The sequence below is a fragment of the Equus quagga genome, unplaced genomic scaffold, assembly GCF_021613505.1.
Source record: "Equus quagga isolate Etosha38 unplaced genomic scaffold, UCLA_HA_Equagga_1.0 208877_RagTag, whole genome shotgun sequence".
NCBI lineage: Eukaryota > Metazoa > Chordata > Mammalia > Perissodactyla > Equidae > Equus > Equus quagga.
In genome coordinates, this window is record NW_025799091.1 from 10,949 (window position 1) to 34,724 (window position 23,776).

Consider the following 23,776-nt stretch of genomic DNA (forward strand, 5'->3'; position numbering starts at 1 on the left):
TTTACTGCAAGCACAATCTACCAAATATATTGTCTACCTTTTCTTTTGTTCCACACACCAATTTATGAAGTATATCATATTATGTCATTTTTGCAAAAAAAGACAAAGTCAGAATAATTGATCTTCTATGGTTTATAAAATCAGAGCCAGATATAGTCTCTCTAACTTAAATCTCATATTATTTCTTTTTGAAAATCTAAAGTTATTTTTGAAAATCAACACTTGATGCACAGTTTACTCAAAAATTGGAAAGGTATTCTGCAAAAACTGAAGTAAATATTTACTTTATGAATGAATGAATATATGCATCCAATATGAAAAAAGTTTGTTTTCAATATTTTGCTGGCTGCATCTCTGACATCTTTGTCTCTCAGACTGTAGATCAGAGGATTCAACATGGGGATCAGCACTGTATAAAACACGGAGGCCAATTTGACTGTGTGCCTGGAGATTTTGGAGTTGGGCGCACAGTAGAAGAGAATTGTGCCACAAAAGATAGTGATGGTGGTCAGGTGTCAGGCACAGGTGGAGAAGACTTTGTGGTGCCCACCAGCTGGATGCATCTTTAGGGTGGTGACAACAATGAACACATAAGATGTGTGAATGATGAGCAGTGTGCTCACCTCGTTAAAAGTGGGAACAATGGAGTTCTCGTCAAGATGGTGCTGTGAGCAGACATTGAACTCACCTCCTCCCACAACACAACCAGGTTACAACAATTTTAGGAAGAATCACCCTGGATTGAAAACTGAAAACTGGATAAAAAGAACCCCCACAACAAGGGACAGTCCTGACGAAAGCAGAAGAGGCAGTAACTCCAGCCAGAGAGGAAAAAAGCCACCTTTGGGAGCAGCGGAGCTTCTCAGCTGGCCAGGCGGGAGCCAACCTAAGGATATCCAGATAGCATCTCAAGATGCCTAAGAGTCTCGTGCTACTATACATCGGAAGGCAGACGGAATTCCCACTGGGAGGAGGTGGAAATAGGTGAAACTCTCTGACGCCAACCCTTGGACAGCCTAGTTCCTGGAGGAGTCTCTCTTCCAGCGGACTCCCCCATAGCATTGCCACGCACCAAGGGTGGGAGTGTACACTCACCAACGGAGCGATGGTGGAAACAGGTGACAACAGCCCTACTCAAGCGCCCCACGATTACACCTAAGCCCAGGGGGAATCCCCAGGGTCCCCCACCCACTGGCAGGGAAGGCCTCCGCTAGCCATTAGCAGGGAGGCCCGGCCCAGAATCCAGAACAAAGGGAAGCTCCTGGCAGGCGGATTCCCTGGCACCGCACCAGACCACAAGCTGCTGCTGGGCCCAAGGTCTCTGGCACATGGGTCAGTGCAGGGGGTGCCTGGACTTCCCATGGATGTGCTTGGGGACATGGTTGGAGCTCCAGTGCCCGGCTCTGCGGCCTGGCAGGAGGCTCCAGGGTCCCGCACCTCCCTGGCAGGGAAAGCCTCTGCTCACCATTAGCAGGGAGGCTCTGCCCAGAATCCAGAACAAAGGGAAGCTCCCAGCGGGCGGATTCCCTGGCACTGCACCAGACTGCCAGCTGCTGCTGGGCCCACAGTCTCCGGCACATGGGTCGGTGCAGGGGGTGCCCGGACTTGCCATGGACATGCTTGGGGACTGGGTGGAGCTCCAACACCTGGCTCTGCAGCCCGGGGGGATGCTCCAGGGTCACACACACCCACAGCAGGGGGGCCTCTGCTCACCATTGGTAGAGAGGCCCCGCACAGCATACGGAACACCAGGAAGCTCCCTAGAGCAGAATTCCCCACAAGGCAGCAGCTTACAAGCCACCACCAGGCCCACGGACTCTGGCCATGTCCCAGACGAGGCAGGGGGCTCCCAGAGTCCTGTGAGAGTGGAGTGGGGCAGAGTGGAGCTACGGTGAAATGGGTATGTAGCCCAGGGGGGAACTCCAGGTTCCTACAGCAGTCTCAGTGAAAGCCTCTCCACAGCACTAGTGGAGAGGTCCCGACTGGCAATCACAAAGCGGGAAGGCCCTGGGGCAAAAGTAGCACAGCTAGGTGAGCTAATGACAGACTGCAGAAGATACCCATAGCTCTGCTGGGAACTATAGTGGACAAGTGTGATCTTGTGGGCTGTGTTAAGGACAAGGCGGTGATTATAGATGATCCTGCTCCTGGCTGCTGGGAAAGCCCACAACAGCACTGCAGACCACAAGGAGGGAGTGTGTCTAAGTGGGCTGCCACAGTAGGCACCAGCAGCCTGAGGCCCCCTTGTGATTGCCCCACAACTGACGAGGGACCCCACAGGACCACTGTGACTAAGAGGAGGGGTCCAGGTCCAGTCAGTAACAGCTGACAGGGTTCCTGGTTGGTGCAGTCTAAACAACTGCCCCCCCACACACACCAGTCACAACAAGTAGAAGCATCAACTAAACTCTATCTCTATGCAGAGGCACAAATCCACGCCATCAAGTAGCATGAAAAAATATATTAAATCTCCAGAACAGAAGGAAAATGATAAGCACCCAGAAAACAGTCCCAAAGACAATGAAATCTAGAACCTAAATGACGATGATTTAAAAACTCCCATTATTAAAAAACTCAACAAGTTAAAAGAGAATTCAGACAGACAACTCAATAAGTTCAGGAGCTATGTCACAAAAGAGCTTGACACTATAAAGAAGAACCAATTAGAAATACTGGAGATGAAGAGCACAATGGAGGAGATTAAGAAAAATCTGGACTCTCTGAACAGTAGGGTCGATAATATTGAGGACAGATTAGCAATTTGGAGGATAGGAACATAGAAATGCTGCAGACAGAGGAGGAGAGAGAACTAAGACTAAAAAGAAATGAAGAAACTCTCCGAGAATTATCAGACTCAATTAGGAGATGCAACACAAGGATTATAGGTATACCAGAAGGAGAAGAGAAGGAGAAGGGGGCAGAAGGCCTATTCAAAGAAATAATAGCTGAGAACTTTCCAAACTTGGGAAGAGAGATGGAACTCCATGTGACAGAAGCCAATAGATCTCCAAACTTTATTAACGCAAGAAGACCAACCCCAAGGCATATAGTAGTGAAACTAGCAAAAGTCAATGACAAAGAGAAAATACTAAGGGCAGCCAGGTGGAAGAAAATAACTTACAAAGGAAACCCCATAAGGCTATCAGCAGACTTCTCAGGAGAGACCTTACAGGCTAGAAGAGATTGGAATGAAATGTTCAAAAGCCTAAAGAACAAAAACCTGCAGCCAAGAATACTCTACACAGTGAAAATATCGTTCAAATAGGATGGAGAAATAAAAACTTTCCCAGATAAATAAAAGTTAAGGGAGTTCATCACCACAAAACGTCCTCTTCAAGAAGTGCTCAGGAAGAACCTCATTCCTGAAAAATCAAAAAAAGGAAAGGGGTTACAAAATCCAGAACAAAGGAGATAAACAGAAGGACAATAATACAAAGTAACAGCTCTCCATCAGGACAAAATGCAAAAGAAGCAGAAAACAAGTGATAAAATGGCAACAGTAGGCCCCCACATTTCAATAATCACTCTAAACATGAATGGATTGAACTCTCCAATCAAAGGCACAGAGTGGCAGGATGGATCAAAGAACAAGATCCAACAATGTGCTGCCTCCAGGACCACATCTCAGCCCCAAAGACAAACACAGACTCAGAGTGAAAGGATGGAAGACAATACTCCAAGCTAATAATGAACAAAAGAAAGCAGGTGTTGCCATACTTATATCAGACAAAGTAGACTTCAAAGCAAAGCTGATAAAGAAAGACAAAGAGGGGCATTATATAATGATAAAAGGGACGCTCTACCAAGATGACATAACACTTATAAATATATATGCACCTAACACAGGAGCACCAAAATTCATAAAGAAACTATTAACAAAACTAAAAGGAAACATCAACAGAAATACAATAATAGTTGGGGACCTCAGCACCCCAGTAACACCAATGGACAGATGATCCAGACAGAAAATCAAAAAGAAATTATAGAATTAAATGAAAAATTAGATCAGATGGACCAAATACATATATATAGGACACTTCATCCAAAACAGCAGGTTACACATTCTGCTCAAGTGCACATGGAACATTCTCAAGGATACACCACATCTTGGGAAACAAAGCAAGCATCAATAAGTTCAAGAGGGTTGAAATAATATCAAGCATCTTTTCTGATCATAATGCTATGAAACTAGAAATCAACTACAAGAATAAAGCTGGGAAAGGGCCAAAAATGTGGAGACTAAACAACATGCTACTGAACAAACAATGGATTATTGAAGAAATTAAAGAAGAAATCAAATATTATCGGGAGACAAATGAAAATGAAAAAGCGCCGTACCAAATGGTTTGGGATGCAGCAAAGGCAGTCCTAAGAGGGAAATTCATTGCAATACAGGCTCACCTCAATAAGCTAGAAAAATCTTACATAAACAACCTCAAACGACACCTAACGGAATTAGAAAAAGAAGAACAAACAAACCCCAAAGCCAGTAAAAGGAGGGAAATAATAAAAATTAGAGCAGACATAAATTATATTGAAACAAAAAAGACAGTAGAAAGGATCAATGAAACCAAAGTTGGTTATTTGAAAAAATTAACAAAATCGACAAACCCTAAGCCAGACTCACTAAAAAAAAAGAGAGAAGTCTCAAATAAATAAAAGTAGGAATGAGAGAGGAGAAATCACAACAGATACCAAAGAAATACAAAGGATCATAAGAGAACACTATGAAAAGCTATATGCCAACAAATTGAACAACCTAGAAGAAATGGACAAATTCCTAGATTCATACAACCTCCCCAAACTGAATCAGGAAGAAATAGAGAATCTGAATAGACCAATCACAAGTAAAGAAATAGAGACTAATCAAAAACCTCCCCTAAAATAAGAGTCCAGGACCAGATGGCTTCTCTGGAGAATTCTACCAAACATTCAAAGAAGATTTAATACCTATCCTTCTCAAACTATTCCAGAAAATAGAGGAAGATGGAGCACTCCCTAATACATTCTATGAAGTCAAAATCACCCTGATCCCCAAACCTGACAAGGACAACACAAAGAAGGAAAACTACAGGCCAATATCACTGATGAACAAAGACGCAAATATCCTCAACAAAATTTTGGCAAACCGAATACAGCAATATATCAAAAAGATTATACACCATGATCAAGTGGGATTTATACCAGGGACACAGGGATGGTTCAATGTCCTCAAGTCAATCAACGTGATACACTACGTTAACAAAATGAGAAAGAGAAACCACATGATCATCTCAATAGATGCAGAGAAAGCATTTGACTAGATCCAACATCCATTTATGATAAAAACCCTCAATAAAATGGGTATGGAAGGAAACTACCTCAACATAATAAAGGCCATCTATGACAAACCCACAGCCAACATCATACTTAAGGGACAAAAACTGAAAGCCATCCCTCTGAGAGCAGGAACAAGACAAGGGTGTCCACTTTCACCACTCTTTTTCAACATAGTACTGGCGGTGTTGGCCACAGCAATTTGGCAGAAAAAAAGAAATAAAAGGAATCCAAATAGGCAATGAAGAAGTAAAACTCTTGCTGTTTGCAGACGATGTGATCGTATACATAGAAAACCCCAAAGAATCCATAGGAAAACTATTAGAAACTATCAACAGCTGCAGCAAAGTTGCAGGGTATAAAATCAGCATACATAAATCAGTAGCATTTCTATATGCTAACAATGAACTAACAGAAAAAGAACTCAAGAACTCAATCCCATTCACAATCGCAACAAAAAGAATAAAATACCTTGGCATAAATTTAACCAAGGAAGTGAAAGATCTATACAACGAAAACTACAAGACTTTCTTGAAAGAAATTGATGATGACATCAAGAGATGGAAAGACATTCCATCCACATGGATTGGAAGAATAGTTAAAATGTCCATATTACCTAAAGCAATCTACAGAATCAATGCTATCCCAATCAGAATCCCAATGACATTCTTTACAGAAAATGAACAAAGAATCCTAAAATTCATATGGGGCAACAAAAGACCCCGATTTGCTAAAGCAATCCTGAGTAAGAAGAACAAAGCCAGAGGCATCACAATCCCTGACTTTAAATCATACTACAAAGCTACAGTAATCAAAACAGCATGGTACTGGTACAAAAACAGGTGCACAGAACAATGGAACAGAATTGAAAGCCCACAAATGAAATCACACATCTATGGACAGCTAATCTTCAACAAAGGTGCTGAGGGCCTACAACGGAGAAAAGAAAGTCTCTTCAACAAACGGTGCTCGGAAAACTGGACGGCCGCATGTAAAAGAAAGAAAATTGACCATTGTTTTTCACCATTCACCAAAATAAACTCAAAATGGATCAAAAACCTAAAGATTAGGCCTGAAACAATAAGTCTGCTAGAAGAGAATATAGGCAGTACACTCTTTGACATCAGTTTCAAAAGAATCTTTTCGGGCACCATAACTCCTCAGACGTGGGAAATAATAGAAAGAATAAACAATGGGACTTCATCAGACTAAAGAGCTTCTTCAAGGCAAGGGAAAACAGGATTGAAACAAAAAAAACAGCCCACTAATTGGGAAAAAATATTTACAAGTTACTTATCCGACAAAGGGTTAATCTCCATAATATACAAAGAACTCACACAGCTCAACAACAAAAAAATCAAACAACCCCATCAAAAAATGGGCAGGAGACATGAACAGACGTTTCTCCAAAGAAGATATTCGGATGGCCAATAGACACATGAAAAGATCCTCATCATCACTAATCATCAGGGAAATGCAAATCAAAACTACACTAAGATATCACCTTACACCAGTTAGAATGGCAAAAATATCCAAAACCAAGAGTGAAAAATAGTGGAGAGGTTGTGGAGAAAAAGCAACCCTCATACATTGTTGGTGGGAATGCAAACTGGTGCAGCCACTATGGAAAACAGTATGGAGATTTCTCAAAAACTTAAAAATAGAAATACCTTATGACCCAGCCATCCCACTACCGGGTATCTATCCAAAGAACGTGAAATCAGCAATTCCAAAAGTCCCATGCACCCCTATGTTCAGCGCAGCATTATTTACAATAGCCAAGACATGGAAGCAACCTAAGTGCCCAGCAACTGACGATTGGATAAAGACAATATGGTATGTATATGCAACGGAATACTACTCAGCCATAAAAAGTACAAAATCGTCCCATTCACAACAACATGGATGAACCTTGAGGGTATTACGTTAAGTGAAATAAGCCAGACAGAGAAAGATGAACTCTGTATGACTCCACTCATAGGTGGAAGTTAACATATAGACAAGGAGAACTGATTGGTGGTTACCAGGGCAAAGGGGAGGTGGGGAGAGGGCACAAAGGGTGAAGTGGTGTACCTACAACGTGACTAAAAATAATGTACAACTGAAATTTCACAAGGTTGTGAACTATCCTAATCTTAATAAAAAAAACAAACTTCCATTTCCCTGGCCAGGAGGACGCTCACAGTGTTGCCCAACCGTCATCCTGACCTTGTTCAAGAACATTGTCGTGGAAGGGAAGGCCTCTCCCTGTTCTTCTCTCAGTCCTCCTCCCTCCCACGCCATCCCTGGGGCCCGCTGAGCTTTCTGGCTCTATGGACTTACCTCTGCTGGGCTGTTCAGCTGAGCGGACGCATCCAAGACGTGGCCTTTTGTGTCTGGCTACGTAATATCAGAGGAGTATGATTAATCACATTTTAAATTAAAAATACAGTTTTTATTAGGGAGAAAAATCCCTGCTCCATCAAAGGTGATGTATGAAAAATTAAGCCCCCATATTGAATATTTTCTTTATCTAGGGATAGGCACCAGATTTAAAGTGGGAAATGAGAGCTGGAAACCAAGAGGGGAATGTGTGGGGCCGGGAGACACCTTTCACATCGTTTTCCTTCCTGGATGGGCCACGGTTGAGTTTATGCAACGTGCAAATTACAGAACATGTTTACCACATATTACATGCTTTGATTGGTTACAACTATCTTAATGAATAAAATACCTTCTCTATGTTTCTCAGGATTTGGATTGATGATTTCTTTTTCATTTTGTAAAATAATGTTTTAATGTAAGGAAAGAGGGTCCACTCCTCCGACTGGTACATAATTGCCCACAACAAGTGCCATCCATCTTTTCAATCTTCGCTCTACAGGGCAATGATCTTTGAGGACCCATGTGCGAGCATGTGCATAGGTGTGTGTGTTAAGCAGTGTGAGTGGGTTTGGTGGGCAGGAGCCCAGGGCTTTCCTATCCTAGGACCTGATGTCCCACAGGGAAACAGGGACACTCAGTCCTGTCCCCTTGTGCCTTCTCAGTGGCCACACATCACCTTCTACTAAGCAGCCCCAGCTTTGAAGGATTGGGCCATCTCCATATGTTCACTCCCATAACCATACTGAAAGGTCCATGTGCGTCAATGCATCTCTGTTTTTGTACAACAGAGCCCTAAAAGCAGACATTCTCCCACACAATGGATATACTCATTTCAGGGTTTGGCTGCTATTTCTGAGATCTACGCTTGCTTTATCGAGTTTGAGTCCTTGTTAATTCTCCCCAAATCCCCCCAAGACATAGCTGTATAGTTTTTAATTGTGAGTCCTTCTAGTTGGGGCATGTGGGACACGGAGTCAACATGGCGTAATGAGCGGTGCAACGTCCATGCCCAGAATCTGAACCCTGGGCCACAGAGCGGACGGCAGGAACTTAAACCCATGGCCATGGGTCCAGCTCCCACGTTTGAGGCTTGTTTGGGAAAGCAGGGACTCCAGAGACATTGGAGGCGGCACCTGAAGGGGGAGGCTGACAAGACAGGAGTCAGGCCATCAGGGCCTCTGGGAGTGGCCCATGGAGCCGAGAAGGGCCAGCCCAACACTCTCCCTCAGGTATCACCTCCCTACAGCATCTTCTGCCCCAAGTCCTGGAACACTTGTCGGCCAAGCCCCTTCCCACGACACACCCCCGGCCCAGGGCCCCTCAGCCAGCCCAGCACACATCCTCCACGATTCAGCTTCTAGGTAGGGCAGCCAGGCCCTGCTTCCGAGCCAAAGGAGACTGTAGGCCAGGCCACTCCTTTCTGCACCAATCTCCCCCCGTCTTGGTCCCTTTCTCAGGAAGAGACCTCTATGGGCAGGTGAGGGACACATCGACGTGCCCTTGAAGGTGTCCATCCAGATAAAGCTTTGAGTTGCATCACCAACAACACTTGACCTTGTGTGAGCAAAGGAGACCTTTAGGAAGCAGAGCAGGGGCTGCTGGAGCTGCGGGCTGGGGAGAGCCTCGGTCAGGGCCTTTAGCCCTGGGCAGAGCCCGAGAAACACCCCTCAGCCTCCTCCACCAGCAACGCCCTGTCCCCCTGCCGCGACAGCCCACCTTGGGGTCCCTCACATTCAGTATGTGCAAGGGAGGGGACTCTGCTTCCTGCTAAACAGTCCAAAGGAAGAGAAGTGGGGAGCCCTCCCCTCCTTCCAAGTCAGCTTATGCGGGGTCCACTTCCTTGGAGGCTGTGGGGCAGGTCATGGGCAGCAATCTCTCATTCTCTGACACAGGATGGAGCCCCCCAGTCAGAGACCACAGGTCATCACAGAGAGGAAACAGGGCCTTCCCTGGAGGGAGGGAGAGGAGCTCCCCTGGACAGGGAACAAGCAAGGCCGGAGAGAAGGGGGACCACGCAGAAGGGCTGCCATGGGCTGGGACAGTGCCACAGCGGTTTCACTACACACACACACACACACACACACACACACACACACACACAGTTTTTACCCTCTGAGGTAATGGAAGTGTTACCTATCTTTATTACAGAAATGATTCCCAGTATTGATGTATCCTAAAGTATCACATTGTACTCCACAAGCTTAGACAATGTTATGTGCCCATGAAATCTCAATTGAGCTGGAACAATTTCTTAGAAAGGAGGAAAAGGCCACTTACAGAATGACAGAAGATATTTGCAAGTCACATTTCTGCTGAGGGGTGAACATCTAGAATATGTGAGAAACTCATACAACCCAAAACCCGATGAAATAAATTTACCTCACTGAAAAATGGGCAAAGCAACTTGAACAGAGGATTCTCCAAAGAAGACAGGTCAGTGGCCAAAGTCTAGGAAAAGATGTTGAACATCCATCACCCACCATAAACAAGTGCAAATCAAAACGAGATGTCATATCACACCTGTTACCACGGCTCTCATCACACACTCATGCAAAAGATAGTGTTGGTGAGCATGTGAAGACATTGGAACCCTGGTGTATCCTGTCGTGCTAAAGGTAACATTGTGCAGCTGCTATAGGAAACTCTATGGAGATTCCCCAGAAGGATTCAACCTGGAAATCACATACACTCCACTAATTCCATTCTTAGGTATATATCCTCCAAATTCCAAACAGGAACCTGAAGGGACACAGGCACTCCCATGTTCTTGGCAGTGTCATTCACAAGAGCCAAGCTGTAGAAACGACCTAAGTGTCTGTCCACGGATGAAGGGGTACAGAAACTGTGGCATACACTTACAAGCTGTGGCCACCCCTGACGTAGGAAGGGTTAATAATCACTGGAAAAGGCTTGCCAACAAACTGTGACCCGGAGGTGAGAAGGCCAGTTAGTCGATGATGGGTAAGACCTCCAGAGGGAGGCAACATAAGCCAGCCACCAGTCGCCCAGGGGCACAGATGGAGACACGATATCAGGCGCAGGAGGGGCCGTTGCCTAGGAGGCCTTGCATGCTCTGAGATAAAATATAGGAGCACAGCAATAACATGATAATATCAAAACAGAGGCTGAGGGAGGGCTCCTTGAGAAATCACTAAGAATTCTTGGCATTCGCTAATTACATTGTTCAGAGCACCTGTGTATGTTTAACAGATGTAAGCTATGTATATATTGAAACACTGGTTATAATAAACTCAGAGTGGCCATCAGCCCTCTCCGCATCTATCCTGATGTGTACATTGGATTGCAACACCGACACAAGGCAATATTATTTCGCCATTGTAAAGAAGGAAATTCTGCCATAGGACACGACATGGATGAATCCAGATGACATCATGTTAATGGAAGAAGACAGTGACAGAGGGACAAAGAATGCATGGTTCCACTTCTGAGGGCTATCTAAAACAATCAAACTCACAGAGGCAGAGACTACGACGGTGCTTGTCAGGGAGTGGCGGAGGAGAAAAGGGTGAGCCGCGTTTCCACGGCTCGTACAGTACACAAAGTGTATTGAGGAAATCCTTTCATGACACGAACAACAGAACATTTTATAAAGCAGAAAGCTGCCTAACACTGTTGCCCTGCCCTGGCCCTGGTCTTGCCCTCCACTCTCCTCATATTTATATACTCAACATATTTATACTTGAATCCAAATTTACAGAGTTATTCTAAAGACAGGATCACCCTAACCGGCGCAGTCACTTTGCACTGAACATGAATAATTCTCCCTGCCCTTTCCAATGTTTGAGGGGATGATTTCAATGGCTGCCTAGTGTTCCTTATCATGTCTCGTATATAACTAGCTGCTTCCATTGTCCCTGTCATCATCTTCCTCTATCAAACATCTCTGGATGGTGTCTGGAAGTGGAGTTCAATTGATCGCAGCTCTAGACAGCTTCCAAATCTAGAGTGCTTCACGGAGCTTCTCGAGCACTTTCACTTTCTCCTTTGCACTTTGGGTGGCAGGCATTGACACCAAAACTCATCTCCCCCTCTACATTGGGAGCTCCTTCCAGGGCAAGATGCCTCTCCATCACTTCTGCCACCAACTCTTTGCACAGTGCCTGACATATGGGAAAACCTCAACAAAGATTCAAAACACACAACAAATCTAGACAGGCGACTCATTGTTGCAGAGAACTTCAACTGTCCATCAAAATCCATCCTCCACTTCTTGGGGCATGGGGCTGCATGCCGTGGTCCAGCCTCCGTGGTGGCTGATGACCACTTCTTTGCTGAGGGAAGAGAAAAGGAACTGACTGGTGCAGTTCTGGACCCGGCTGATAACATCCTCCTGCGTGAATTTCGTTCTGTTCTTTCCAATCATGCTGATGGATGCAGATGAGGATCATGTCCTAGGGAGGGAGAAGGCACACAATGGAAGAACGATGGGTTCCTGAAGGCCATGTGAAAGATTGTGGTCCCTCCAGTCGGAACACCCACCATGCACTGGTATCTGGGAAGATAGTGCTATGCTCCTGTAATTTGGGCCGTGTTTCAATAACTCATCACATGCCACCAAAAGTCTCAGTCACAGGACTAACTTTAGTTGTGATCCACCTAGCACATTCCAAATGATGGAAGTCTATTTGGCTCTAAGGACAGAGCCGGTCAGTGGTGGGATGGATCTTCATTCCACACCTGTGCCCCGAGCACTCCAGAGCGCTGCTGCTGAAAAGACCCGACAAGCTCGTGCCCCCCAAATAAAGATCTGGAAGGGTAGCTGGACAAAACCAGGAAATGAAAACCACAGGAATGAAAGGAGCAGACGCCACCAGGAAAACAAGCCCATGCTGCTATGGAGCGCCGGGTCCAGAAGGAGAGGGGCCTGGAAGGGCTGCCACGAGGTGACATTCATATTTGCAGCAGCATGACAAGGAGCCAGCCCTGCCTCAATCCAGGACTCCGTAGCCTGTAGGAATGCCCAGCAGTGCACACTCTTGGAGGCACAAGTGAGGTTGGCCAGAGAGGAGGTTAGAGAGGAGGGCAGCGTGGCTAGAAGGAGCTTGGCAGCAGAGTCAAGGAGGAGGGAGGAGAGAGGAAGGCAAGACCAGGGCCAGGGGCAGGGCAACAGTGTTAGGCAGCTATCGTTATTGCTGTGTGACAACCTTTCCCCATCTTTACGGGCTTAACCAACGAACGTTGATTATGTGACAGTGGCACTGGACCAGGAATCCAGCAGTGCTCAGCTGGGAGCCTCTGCCAGAAGCTCTCAGGGAGTCAGGCTGTGCTCTGAACTGAGGCAGGATCTGCTTCCCTCCCCCTCTGAGTGCACTCTGGGTCCTGGAGGGACCCCTTGTGGCTGGAGGCCTGAGTGCCCCTCTGTCGGTGGGTCTCCTTCAGGGCCAGGCCTCAGCAGCCTCTCTAGAGCACAACCCAGAACACACAGGCCTGTTCCCCAGAGTGAGGGATCAGAGAGAGAGAGAGAGAACAGCTGAGAGTGAGCAGGAGGAGAGCCCTGGACTGTTTGGGACCCAGTCTCAGAACTGGCTTCGCATCACTCTGCCCTGTTCCACGGAGTAGAAGGGAATCACGAACTTCAGGCCACACTCAAGGGGAGTGGATTCCAGCAGCATGTGTAGACCAAGCAGAGGGGATCACAGGAGGCCATTGAGGGAGAATGAGAAGACCTCACAGGCTCAATGCCCTGGGCAGAATCACAGTCTAGTTCAAGGTGGAGCCAGGTGTGAACCCAGCTCTGTATCCTCAAGGATGGGGCCCTGGCTCTCCCAGGCTTCCTCAGGGGGCTCTGAAAAGGCGGTGCTGCTGTAACTGCAGTCAGAAATGGAGAGGGCAGGGGGCTGAGACTGAGAAGTCGGCAGCCTGGTCGTGCATTTGGCAAGTTTCTGCCTGAGGATGAGCCCAGGGCAGGCGAACACTTGAGTGTTCCCCATCCATGTCACGCCTAGGGTGGAGGGAGCAGGGGCCACCTTTGCTGAGCTCATGCTTATGCACTTCTGAACTCAATCCCACACTGGAGAATTGGGAAACTGAGGCCCATAAACAGGTAAGCACTGGCCCATGGCACATGACAGACAAGAGTCCAAGCAGAAGGAAGTATTCTGATATTCTAGGGCAAGACTCGAACCCTTCCCATAGGCTTTGCGGTGGACAACAGAAACTGTCAGTTCTTGGGAAGCTCTTGCCCATCCCTTCCTCTGTGGAAGCTGTTTCCTCCTGGGCATCCAGGACGTGAGCCGTGACACACACGTACACACAGAGACCTTAGATGGAAGGGCGGACTATGGGGTGGGCTCAGAAGAGAGGCAGACACAGGGGAGGAGAGGAGAGGAAGAAAAAAGCAGTTAGAGGCATTCCCTACATGGGACACCGCTCCTCCAATTTCACAGGTATTTTCCCACTCGGGCCTGAGGGCATCTCCAAGAACTATGGGCTACGATAATCCCCCCCATGCAGACTGGAGGCAGAATGGCCCCACGAGGCACCATGGCTTCTCCAGGATGAGGAACAGGGAAGAAGGAGCACTTGTGTCTGCGTCTGTCTCAAAGCTGGGACCCTGGCTGCACCCAGACCTTCTCGGAGGCCTGTGGAGACAGGTGGTTTGGGGATCCTGGGGACACATATGATACTGCATGGAAAAGGGGGTGAGCAGTGCCCTGCCCAGAGGACTGCTTGCATGGGTGGTATGAGAGGAGGTGGCTCAGATCACCATGGTTTCCAGGCAATGATGTAACCTTTTCCACAACAATGCCCACAGTGCAGGGGCCTCCTGCAAACAGGCACCCAGATCCTCACACTCAGCTCACTTGGCTGGAGACAGCTGCTACGGAAAGATGTTTTCCTGCTGTATCCTGCCTTACCACGTCTATGGTCCCCAGAAGACCTGGAGCCATAACCTTTTTACTCGTTTTAAAGGGTGGCTCACCTCTCATACGCCACACCTATGGCCGTTTGCCAGGAGGTCATCAAAGGTAACACGAGGGGGCCTACATCGGGCTATCCAGCTCAGGCCACCTCTGTGAGCCCCCACTGAACGGCCCCCACCCTCTCCCTTCCGTGGGGGGGATCCTCACTTGGCGGGAACTGCTGGGTGTACAGCTGATCACCTGGTGCTGCTGCCATCTTCACATCCCAGGACAGGGCTGGCACCATGGAAAGGGGATTCCCAAGTTACCTCTTAACTGGGCCAAGTTTCCTTCAATTCTTTTTCTGATGGGAGTCACCTTCGTTTATAGCATTACGTAGTTTCAGGGGTTCATCATTATATTACGATTTCTGTGTAGATGACGTCGTGTTCACCACATAACGACTAATGACAATCCATGACCACACACGTGCGCCTAATCACCCCTGTCACCCTCCTCCCTCCCCACTTCCTCTCGGGAACCCCCAATCCAAAGCCTATCTCCTGTGATTGTTTGCTGCCGTCATCCCTGATTTATGAGAGTAGTCACAAGGCTATTGGACTTTCTCCCCTTGAATTATTTCACTTAGCATAATACCCTCCACGCCCATCCATGCTGTCACAGAAGGCCAGATCTCCTCCTTTCGGATGACTGAGTAGTATTGCACGGCGTATATATGCCACATTTTCCTCATGGGTAACTAGGTTGCTTCCAAATCTTGGCTATTGTCAAATATGCTGCAAGTTACACAGGCATGCTGACATCTTTACCCATTCGTGTTTTCACATTCTTGAACACATACCCTGTGGTGGGATAGCTGGGTCATACGGTAGTTCCATTCTTAATTTTCAGAGGAATCTCCATCCTGTTTTTCATACTGGCTGCATGGGTATGCACTCCAACCAGCAGCGTAGGCAGGGTCCCTGGTCTCCACATCCTCTGCAACACATGTTTTGTCCTGTCTTGTTCATTAGAGCCATTCTGATGACTGTGACATGAGATCTTGTGGTAGTTTTGATTTCAACTTCCCTAAGAAGTGGTGAGATTGAACATCTTTTCATGCGCCTGTTGGCCATCTGTCTATGTGGGTCTGGAGTGGAGAGAGTCACTGAGGTGTGAGTGCCCCCGAAGTCAGTCAGCCAGTGCTCTGAGGCTTCCTGCCTGGCTGCCGGGCACTGTCTTTACAGGTCGTTCCTCAGGAGGTCGGAAAGGACAAGACACATCAGTCCTTCCTCTCCCTGATTATACAGGAAGGGATGATGCGGCACCCGGCCGACACAAGCCAGCGCTGGTCCTGGGTGAGTGCAGGTGCACAGCACACCCAGAACCCAGAACCCAGGGCCCCAAGACACCAAAGACAACCCTAGGTCCTACAAGGCCCTGGTACCAGTCCAGCTCCAGAAGGAATCTGTCTCCCCATCTCTGCCCCCAACCTGCCCGCACTGCCCAGCTCCTGTCTTGGCCACATTCAAAGTCACTGTCACCATAACTCTACGAATCCCAGAAAAGAGACTGTTCTCCCATTTCACCTCATGTTTGGGCAAGGGGATCGTTGCATTTTTCTACACATTTTCCTCTTTCACCCCATCCCCAAGTGTCCATGATGACCTCACAATCCTTCCACACTTTCTCCATGTCTCACACAGCCTCATGATGGACAAGGATGCTTTTCCCCAAAAGGATGTGTGGCTCTTGGGACATGTGTGTTGCTCTGTCTTTTGCCCTCCTGAGGAACACGTGCCCATGGCCCCTCCAGGTCAGGGGCCGGGGCCTCACTGAGCTGCACGACATTTTGGATGGCAGACCGTGGACGAGACTGATTCAGCCCTTCACTGCTGTGGGACCTCATGTTGTCTTTTCATCGGTGCTACACTAAACGTCCTGCCTGTCCTCCTGTCCCAATCCATCCCACCGCAGGGAAAGCCCCCGTCTTCTCCTCTCTGCAATGGGCTCTTCTGTCAGAAACCCCAGGGCTGATGCTCTTAACACACACAGGTGCTGTCAATTCTCCGCTAACACCTTGATCTGCTACTGGTACTGATACTAACACGTTCGTTCATTCCCCTGTCTGATTCTACCCGCAAGACCAGAAGTGTTTCCTACTCTGGACACTCCTGTCCCACCTCTTGCTAGAAGTCACTGGGAGCTTGAGGCATTGCTCTGACGGCCAGCCCCAAACCTCCTGGTGCCCAGGATGCTGTCTCTGACGCTGAGCCTCTCCTCTGTGCCACCCCAGGCTCTCCACACATCCACAGTGGACAAGAGATCGTTTCCCCAGCTGTGGACAGTTCACAACACTCCACTCGAGCGTCTGGTGGCTCACCTTGTGCCCGCCTTCCTGCTGTGCGACACCACTTTTATCCACAGCTTCCTTTCGACATACACAGATGTGGCCACCACACAAGAGGTGCTAGATGAGTTCTTTAATAGGTGAGTGCCCTGCCCCTCCCCAGGACTCTGCGGCTCCAGCTACCTGCATGCTGGGAGTCTTGGGGAGGTCTGCATACCTCTCTGAGCCTCAGTTTGCTCCTCTGAATAATGGGGAGAACAGAGGAACAACCACCAAGGGCTATTGTAGGGACTCAATGAGCTCCTGCCTGGACGGCCCTTTGGAGAATCTGAGCCCTATGAAAGGTCAGCTGGATCGGCCCTCCAGGGCTCCGTGCTAGGTAGGAGTAAGACAGTCACAAAAGACTCCTCAGGCAGCTGCCATCCAGTACAGTCAATGTGATGCCCTCCTGTCTCCTCTAGTTACAGATTCATCCTCTTTTGTAGAGTGGACGACGCGCCCACCCGCCTATGGAAAAAGTGAGTGGGCACTGGATCAAGTGGGAGGGCCTCCCTTCTCCACACTGTGAGAGGAGTGTGGGGTCTGTGATCGGGTTGCTGGCAGCACCCGCCATCCCAACATCTTGTGATTCCTTCGGGCGGGCAGAGTTCTGACGGCTTCTCAAAGAAGAGAAGACAGCAGTCCAGGAGAGCTCTGGAGGGGACTGTGGGTGCTGTGGGAGCCCAGGGGGGAGTGGAGGATGCTCCTACAGCACCCAGATGCATCCAATCCCCATCCCAGTCCCTCCTCCACTCCCCATCCTGGGACACAGAACAGGAGGTGTCTGAGCATCCTGCTCACTCATATCATAGAACCTCCACGGTGGGGGCTCCGCTGCGTCCCAGCGAGCCCACTCCATGCTCAGGGGCCAAATGACACCCTCCGTGTCAGCCCCTAGCAGGAGGGGAAGGTCACCCACATGGGTCACCTAGTGAATCAGGCAGCACAGAGGCACAGGAGCTAAAGGCTGAGGTGTTTGGAGGGCAGTAGGAAGCATGGGCGGGAGACAAAGGCCATTGTTCCCTCATCGGCCAGATATACACTGCACCCTACTGTGAACCAATGTGTGCAAGAACAGAGCAGATGGCCCCATGCCCTTCCCTCCTGGACTGGCATCCCAGTGGGATGTGCCAGGAGACACTCGAGGACTGTGTCAGGCTTCCCTGAGGAAAAGGATGGGCGATCACACCAGGGACCGAGTGCTCTCACTTCCCAAGGTGTTATCCCAGCCTCTCCTTGGAGACGCGACCTGTTCTGCCAAACTGGCCAGGTCGCACGCGCACGGAAAGTGGGACTGGCCCCTGGCTGGGCAGGAGCAGGAGGCACTGGAGCCCAGGCCCCCACGGAGGTACCCTGGGAGGGCAGTGTGGAAAGAGAGGCCGGTTCTCTGACTCCGCTGCCCACCTGTCTCTCCTCAGGGCCTTGGCCTTCATTCTCAGCATGTGGATGGAATCCTATCCCCAGGACTTTTTCCAGCCCCCCAGACTTTCCGAGCTTGAGAAGGGTATTGGCCTTCCTTGCGTTCAGCATGCCAGGCTCGCAGGTGGAGCATCAAGCTCGCCTTCTGCTTTCACAGTTGCTGCACCCTGAGCCCAGCGAGGCAGAGAGTCAGGGTGAGCAGGACACGGGCTGTGTGACACGGGCGTGTGTGGAGGCAATGTGGCCGGGCCGCTCAGCACAGAGCCTTCAGAGGCTGGGGTTAGGCTGGGAGCAATGAGCTGGCTCCCATCACAATTCCCACGGACTCCAGATACGGGAAACCTTCTGGAGGGTGGTTCGTGTACTGAGTCTCCCTGATTGGTGAGCCGTTTCCCTTCCGTGGGAGGAACATGGAAAGACAGTCACGTTTGGTTTCCCTGTGTGTGTTTGTCCGTGTGTGTGTGTGTCTGTGTCTGTGTGTGTATGTGTGTGTGTGGCATGGTTACTTTGGGGTATCTTTTTTTTTCACCATTCACCCATGTTAATTCTTGATTGCAGTGACAGTACTTTATAACCTTACATAAATATCAAGTGTACCGCCTTATATATTTCGATTTCTGCGTAGATTACAGCAGGTCCCCCACCCAAAGACTAACTACAATCCGTCACCACACACATGTGCCTTGTCATGTGGATGTGGTTTTCTCTTCTTGGATCTGCAGCACCAGCTCCTGAGAAAGATCCCAACCCAGATGAACATCGCCCCCCTTCTCCAACTCTAGTGCCCACCACACCTCAGAGCCACAGATCGACGTCCAGCGCCGCAGCCGCCTCGAGTCTCAGCCTGGATTGCACTTCAAGCAATGGAAAGACCATTCACGTCCTCCCAGCAACGAGCCTCAGCCCCTGCACCGTGGTCCCACCACTGATTTCCGCCCCTTCCCCTTTACCACCAGTTCATTAAAGTTCTGTTTTGTCTTGCACATGCTTAATGCTTGCCTTTAATTTTTCTTGTGATGTTCACTTCAACAGGATGTCATTCCTGGATCCTTTCCAAATGTCCATTTCCCTGGCCAGGAGGACGCTCACAGTGTTGCCCGACCGTCATCCTGACCTCATTCAAGAACACTGTCGTGGAAGGGATGGCCTCTCCCTGTTCTTCTCTCAGTCCTCCTCCCTCCCACCCCGTCCCTGGGGCCCGCTGAGCTTTCTGACTCTATGGACTTACCTCTGCTGGGCTGTTCAGCTGAGCAGACGCATACAAGATGTGGCCTTTTGTGTGTGGCTAAGTAATATCTGAGGAGTATGATTAATCACTTTTTAAATTCAAGAAAACAGTTTTTATTAGGGAGAAAAATTCCTGCTCCATCAAAGCTTATGTATGAAAAATGAAGCCCCCATGTTGACTATTGTCTTTATCTGGGGATAGGCACCACATTTAAAGGGTGACACGAGAGCTGGAAACCAAGAGGGGAATGTGTGAGGCCGGGAGACACCTTTCACATCGTTTCCCTTCCTGGATGGGCCACGGATCAGGTTATGCAATGAGCAAATTATAAAATATGATTATCGCATATTACACGCTTAGATTGATTACAAATATCTTAAGGAATAAAATACCTTATCTACGTTTTTCAGAATTTGGATTGACGATTGTTTTTCATTTAGTAAAATAATGTTTTAATGTGAGTAAGGAAAGAGGGTCCACTCCTCCGACTGGGAAATAAGTGCCCACAACAAGTGCCATCCATCTTTTCACTCTTCGCTCTACAGGGCAATGATCTTTGAGGACCCATGTGCCTGCACGTATATAGGTGTGTGTGTTAAGCAGTGTGAGTGGGTTTGGTGGGCAGGAGCCCAGGTCTTTCCTATCCTTGGACCTGATGTCCCACAGAGGAACAGGGACACTCAGTCCTGTCCCCTTGTGTGTTCTCAGTGGCCACACATCACCTTCTACCAAGCAGCCCCGGCTTTGAAGGACTGCACCATCTCCAATTGTTCACTCCACAATTGTACTGGAATGTACATCTGTTTTTGTAGAACAGAGCCCTAGAAGCAGACGTTCTGCCAACAACTGATACACCCATTTGGTGGGTTGGCTGCCATTTCTGATGTCTAGGCTTGCTTAACAAAATGAGAAACAAAAACCACATGATCATCTCAATAGATGCAGAGAAAGTATTCAACAAGATCCAACATCCATTTATGATAAAAACACTCAATAAAATAGATATAGAAGGAAAGTACCTCAACATAATAAAGGCCATATATGACAAACCAACAGCCAACATCATACTCAATGGACAAAAACTGAAACCCATCCCTCTCAGAACAGAAACAAGACAACGGTGCCCACTTTCACCACTCTTATTCAACATAGTAGTGGAGGTTTTGGCCAGAGCAATTCGGCAGGAAAAAGAAATAAAAGGAATCCAAATAGGCAACGAAGAAGTAAAACTCTCACTGTGTGCAGATGACATGATCTTATATATAGAAAACCCCAAGGAATCCATAGAAAAACTATTAGAAACAATCAACAACTACAGCAAAGTTGCAGGGTATAAAATCAACATACATAAATGAGTATCATTTCTGTATGCTAACAATGAACTAACAGAAAAAGATCTCAAGAACTCAATCCCATTCATGATCGCAACAAACAGAATAAAATACCTTGGGAGAAATTTAACCAAAGAAGTGAAAGATCTATACAATGAAAACTACAAGACCTTCTTGAAAGAAATCGACGACAACATAAAGAGATAGAAAGACATTCCATGCACATGGATTGGAAGAATAAACATAGTTAAAATGTCCGTACTACCTAAAGCAATCTACAGATTCAATGCTATCCCAATCAGAATTCCAATGTCATTCTTTACAGAAATTGAACAAAGAATGCTAAAATTCATATGGGGCAACAAAAGACCCAGAATTGCTAAAGCAATCCTGAGAAAGAAGAACAAAGCTGGAGGCATCACAATCCCTGACTTCAAAACATACTACAAAGCTACAGTAATCAAAACAGCATGGTACTGGTACAAAAACAGGTGCACAGATCAATGGAACAGAATTGAAAACCAAGAGATAAAACCACACATCTATGGACACCTAATCTTTGACAAAGGAGCTGAGGGCCTACAATGGAGAAAAGAAAGTCTCTTCAACAAATGGTGCTGGGAAAACTGGACAGCCACATGTAAAAGAATGAAAATCAACCATTCTTTTTCACCATTTACTAAAATAAACTCAAAATGGAGCAAAGACCTAAAGATTAGGCCTGAAACAATAAGTCTTCTAGAAGAGAATATCGGCAGTACACTCTTTGACATCAGCTTCAAAAGAATCTTTTCGGACACCATAACTCCTCACATGAGGGAAACAATAGAAAGAATAAACAAATGGGACTTCATCAGACTAAAGAGCTTCTTCAAGGCAAGGGAAAACAGGATTGAAACAAAAACACAGCCCACTAATTGGGAAAAAATATTCACAAGTTATTTATCTGACAAAGGGTTAATCTCCATAATATACAAAGAACTCACACAACTCAATAATAAAAAATCTAACAACCCAATTACAAAATGGGCAGGGGGCATGAACAGATATTTCTCCAAAGAAGATATATGGATGGCCAATAGACACATGAAAAGATGCTCATCATCACTAATCATCAGGGAAATGCAAATCAAAACTCCAATAAGATATCACCTTACACCTGTTAGAATGGCAAAAATATCCAAAACCAAGGGTGACAAATGTTGGAGAGGCTGTGGAGAAAAGGGAACCCTCATACACTGTTCGTGGGAATACAAACTGGTACAGCCACTATGGAAAACAGTATGGGGATTCCACAAAAAGTTAAGAATAGAAATACCTTATGACCCAGCCATCCCACTACTGGGTTTCTACCCTAAGAACCTGAAATCAGCAATTCCAAAAGTTCCATGCACCCCTGTGTTCATCACAGCATTATTCACAATAGCCAAGTCATGGAACCATCCTAAGTGCCCAGCAACTGATGATTGGATAAAGAAGATGTGGAAGACATATACAATGGAATACTACTCAGCCATAAAAAAGGACAAAATCGTCCCATTCACAACAAAATGGATAGACCTTGAGGGTATCAGGTTGAGTGAAATAAGCCAGACAGAGAAAGATGAACTCTGTATGACTCCCCTCATAGGTGGTAGCTAACATATAGACAAAGAGAATTGATCAGTGGTTGCCAGGGGAAAGGGGGGTGGGGGGAGGGCAATAGGGGTGAAGTGGTGTACCTACAACATGACTAATAATGATGTACAACTGTAATTTCACAAGGATGTTAACTTTCATAACCTTAATGAAAAAAAAAAAACCAAAAAATGTGGCAACAATGAACAGAAACAACTGATTGAGCTAACAATCAGAGATAGAGAGGGAAATCAGGGAGGACAGCTCACAGAAGAAGTGATTGATTATATTGAAACCCTGAAAAGAAAGTTTAATAGCAGAACATGTGAGTAGCAAAGAACGTGCTGCTCCCCATGCACATGCTACAACTAGTAGCATGCCACAGAGTTGCTGTGACACAGCAACTGTGTAGAGCAGAGGGTTGCAATGGGCCACAAAGCAGTCATTGGGCATCACAGCAAATAGAATTGATTTAGTCACTACAAATGTGCAAAAGAAAAAGGATTGCACCATACATCTTGAAAATGGAATACTTTTGTCTTCTGCAAGTAGCTTCAGAGCATTGTGGGAACAATGATAGAAGAATAGTAGAAATCCACATAGAGGTGGCTGAGAAAAAAGTACACGGGGGTGTGTAGTTAGTGTTAATTTTGATGATCACAATCATTCCAAGATTCCCTATCACACTGAAGCTGTAAATGGCCAGAAATACCAAGAAGAGGAGAATTTGCAGTGCCGGGTAGTCTGAGAAGCCAAAGAGAGTAAGTATGACCCCATCAGTTATATTTATCTCTGCCAGAAACATGTTTCCTGATGGTAAGATCTGAAAGTCAGTCTTGGAAATAATGCATTATGGAAAGCAATTGACACATGAAGCATACTTCACTCTCCCCTGTGTATAGCATAAGGTGAAACAAAACAGATCTGTGTTATAATCCTGTTAGGTGTTATGTATCCAAGATAGGAATATCTAATGTTCCAGAAAAGAATTACTAGTTAATTTTACTTCCTCAAAACTTATAAAATTTAATTCTGTTCACGTTCTGAAATATGACTTTAAAGACTTACAAATGGAATAATATGAACTCAGGAAAATTAGGTGGTAACACGTAATCAAATCCTCATGTAAGACATTCTTATCTCACTGATTTTGTGCATTGCACAAAGAAAGGCCTAGAAAAATGAAAAGAAAATGTTTTTTATGTCCTACAATTACTAATGACAGGCAAAGCATCTAAAATAACTTCTA

At 46.8% G+C, this 23,776-nt stretch overlaps 1 protein-coding gene and 1 pseudogene across 1 annotated transcript; one reads left to right on the forward strand and one right to left on the reverse strand.

Annotated features, from left to right (window-relative positions):
- LOC124233663 (olfactory receptor 5D16-like) lies at window positions 1-23,332 on the reverse strand (annotated as a pseudogene).
- On the forward strand, window positions 18,416-19,335 carry LOC124233664 (ral guanine nucleotide dissociation stimulator-like). The gene is made up of 2 exons (XM_046650791.1): window positions 18,416-18,545; window positions 19,074-19,335. Exons 1-2 carry the CDS (start codon window positions 18,461-18,463, stop codon window positions 19,313-19,315), a joined length of 327 nt encoding a protein of 108 aa, XP_046506747.1. The 5' UTR covers window positions 18,416-18,460; the 3' UTR covers window positions 19,316-19,335.
- Window positions 23,333-23,776: the final 444 nt, after the last annotated feature.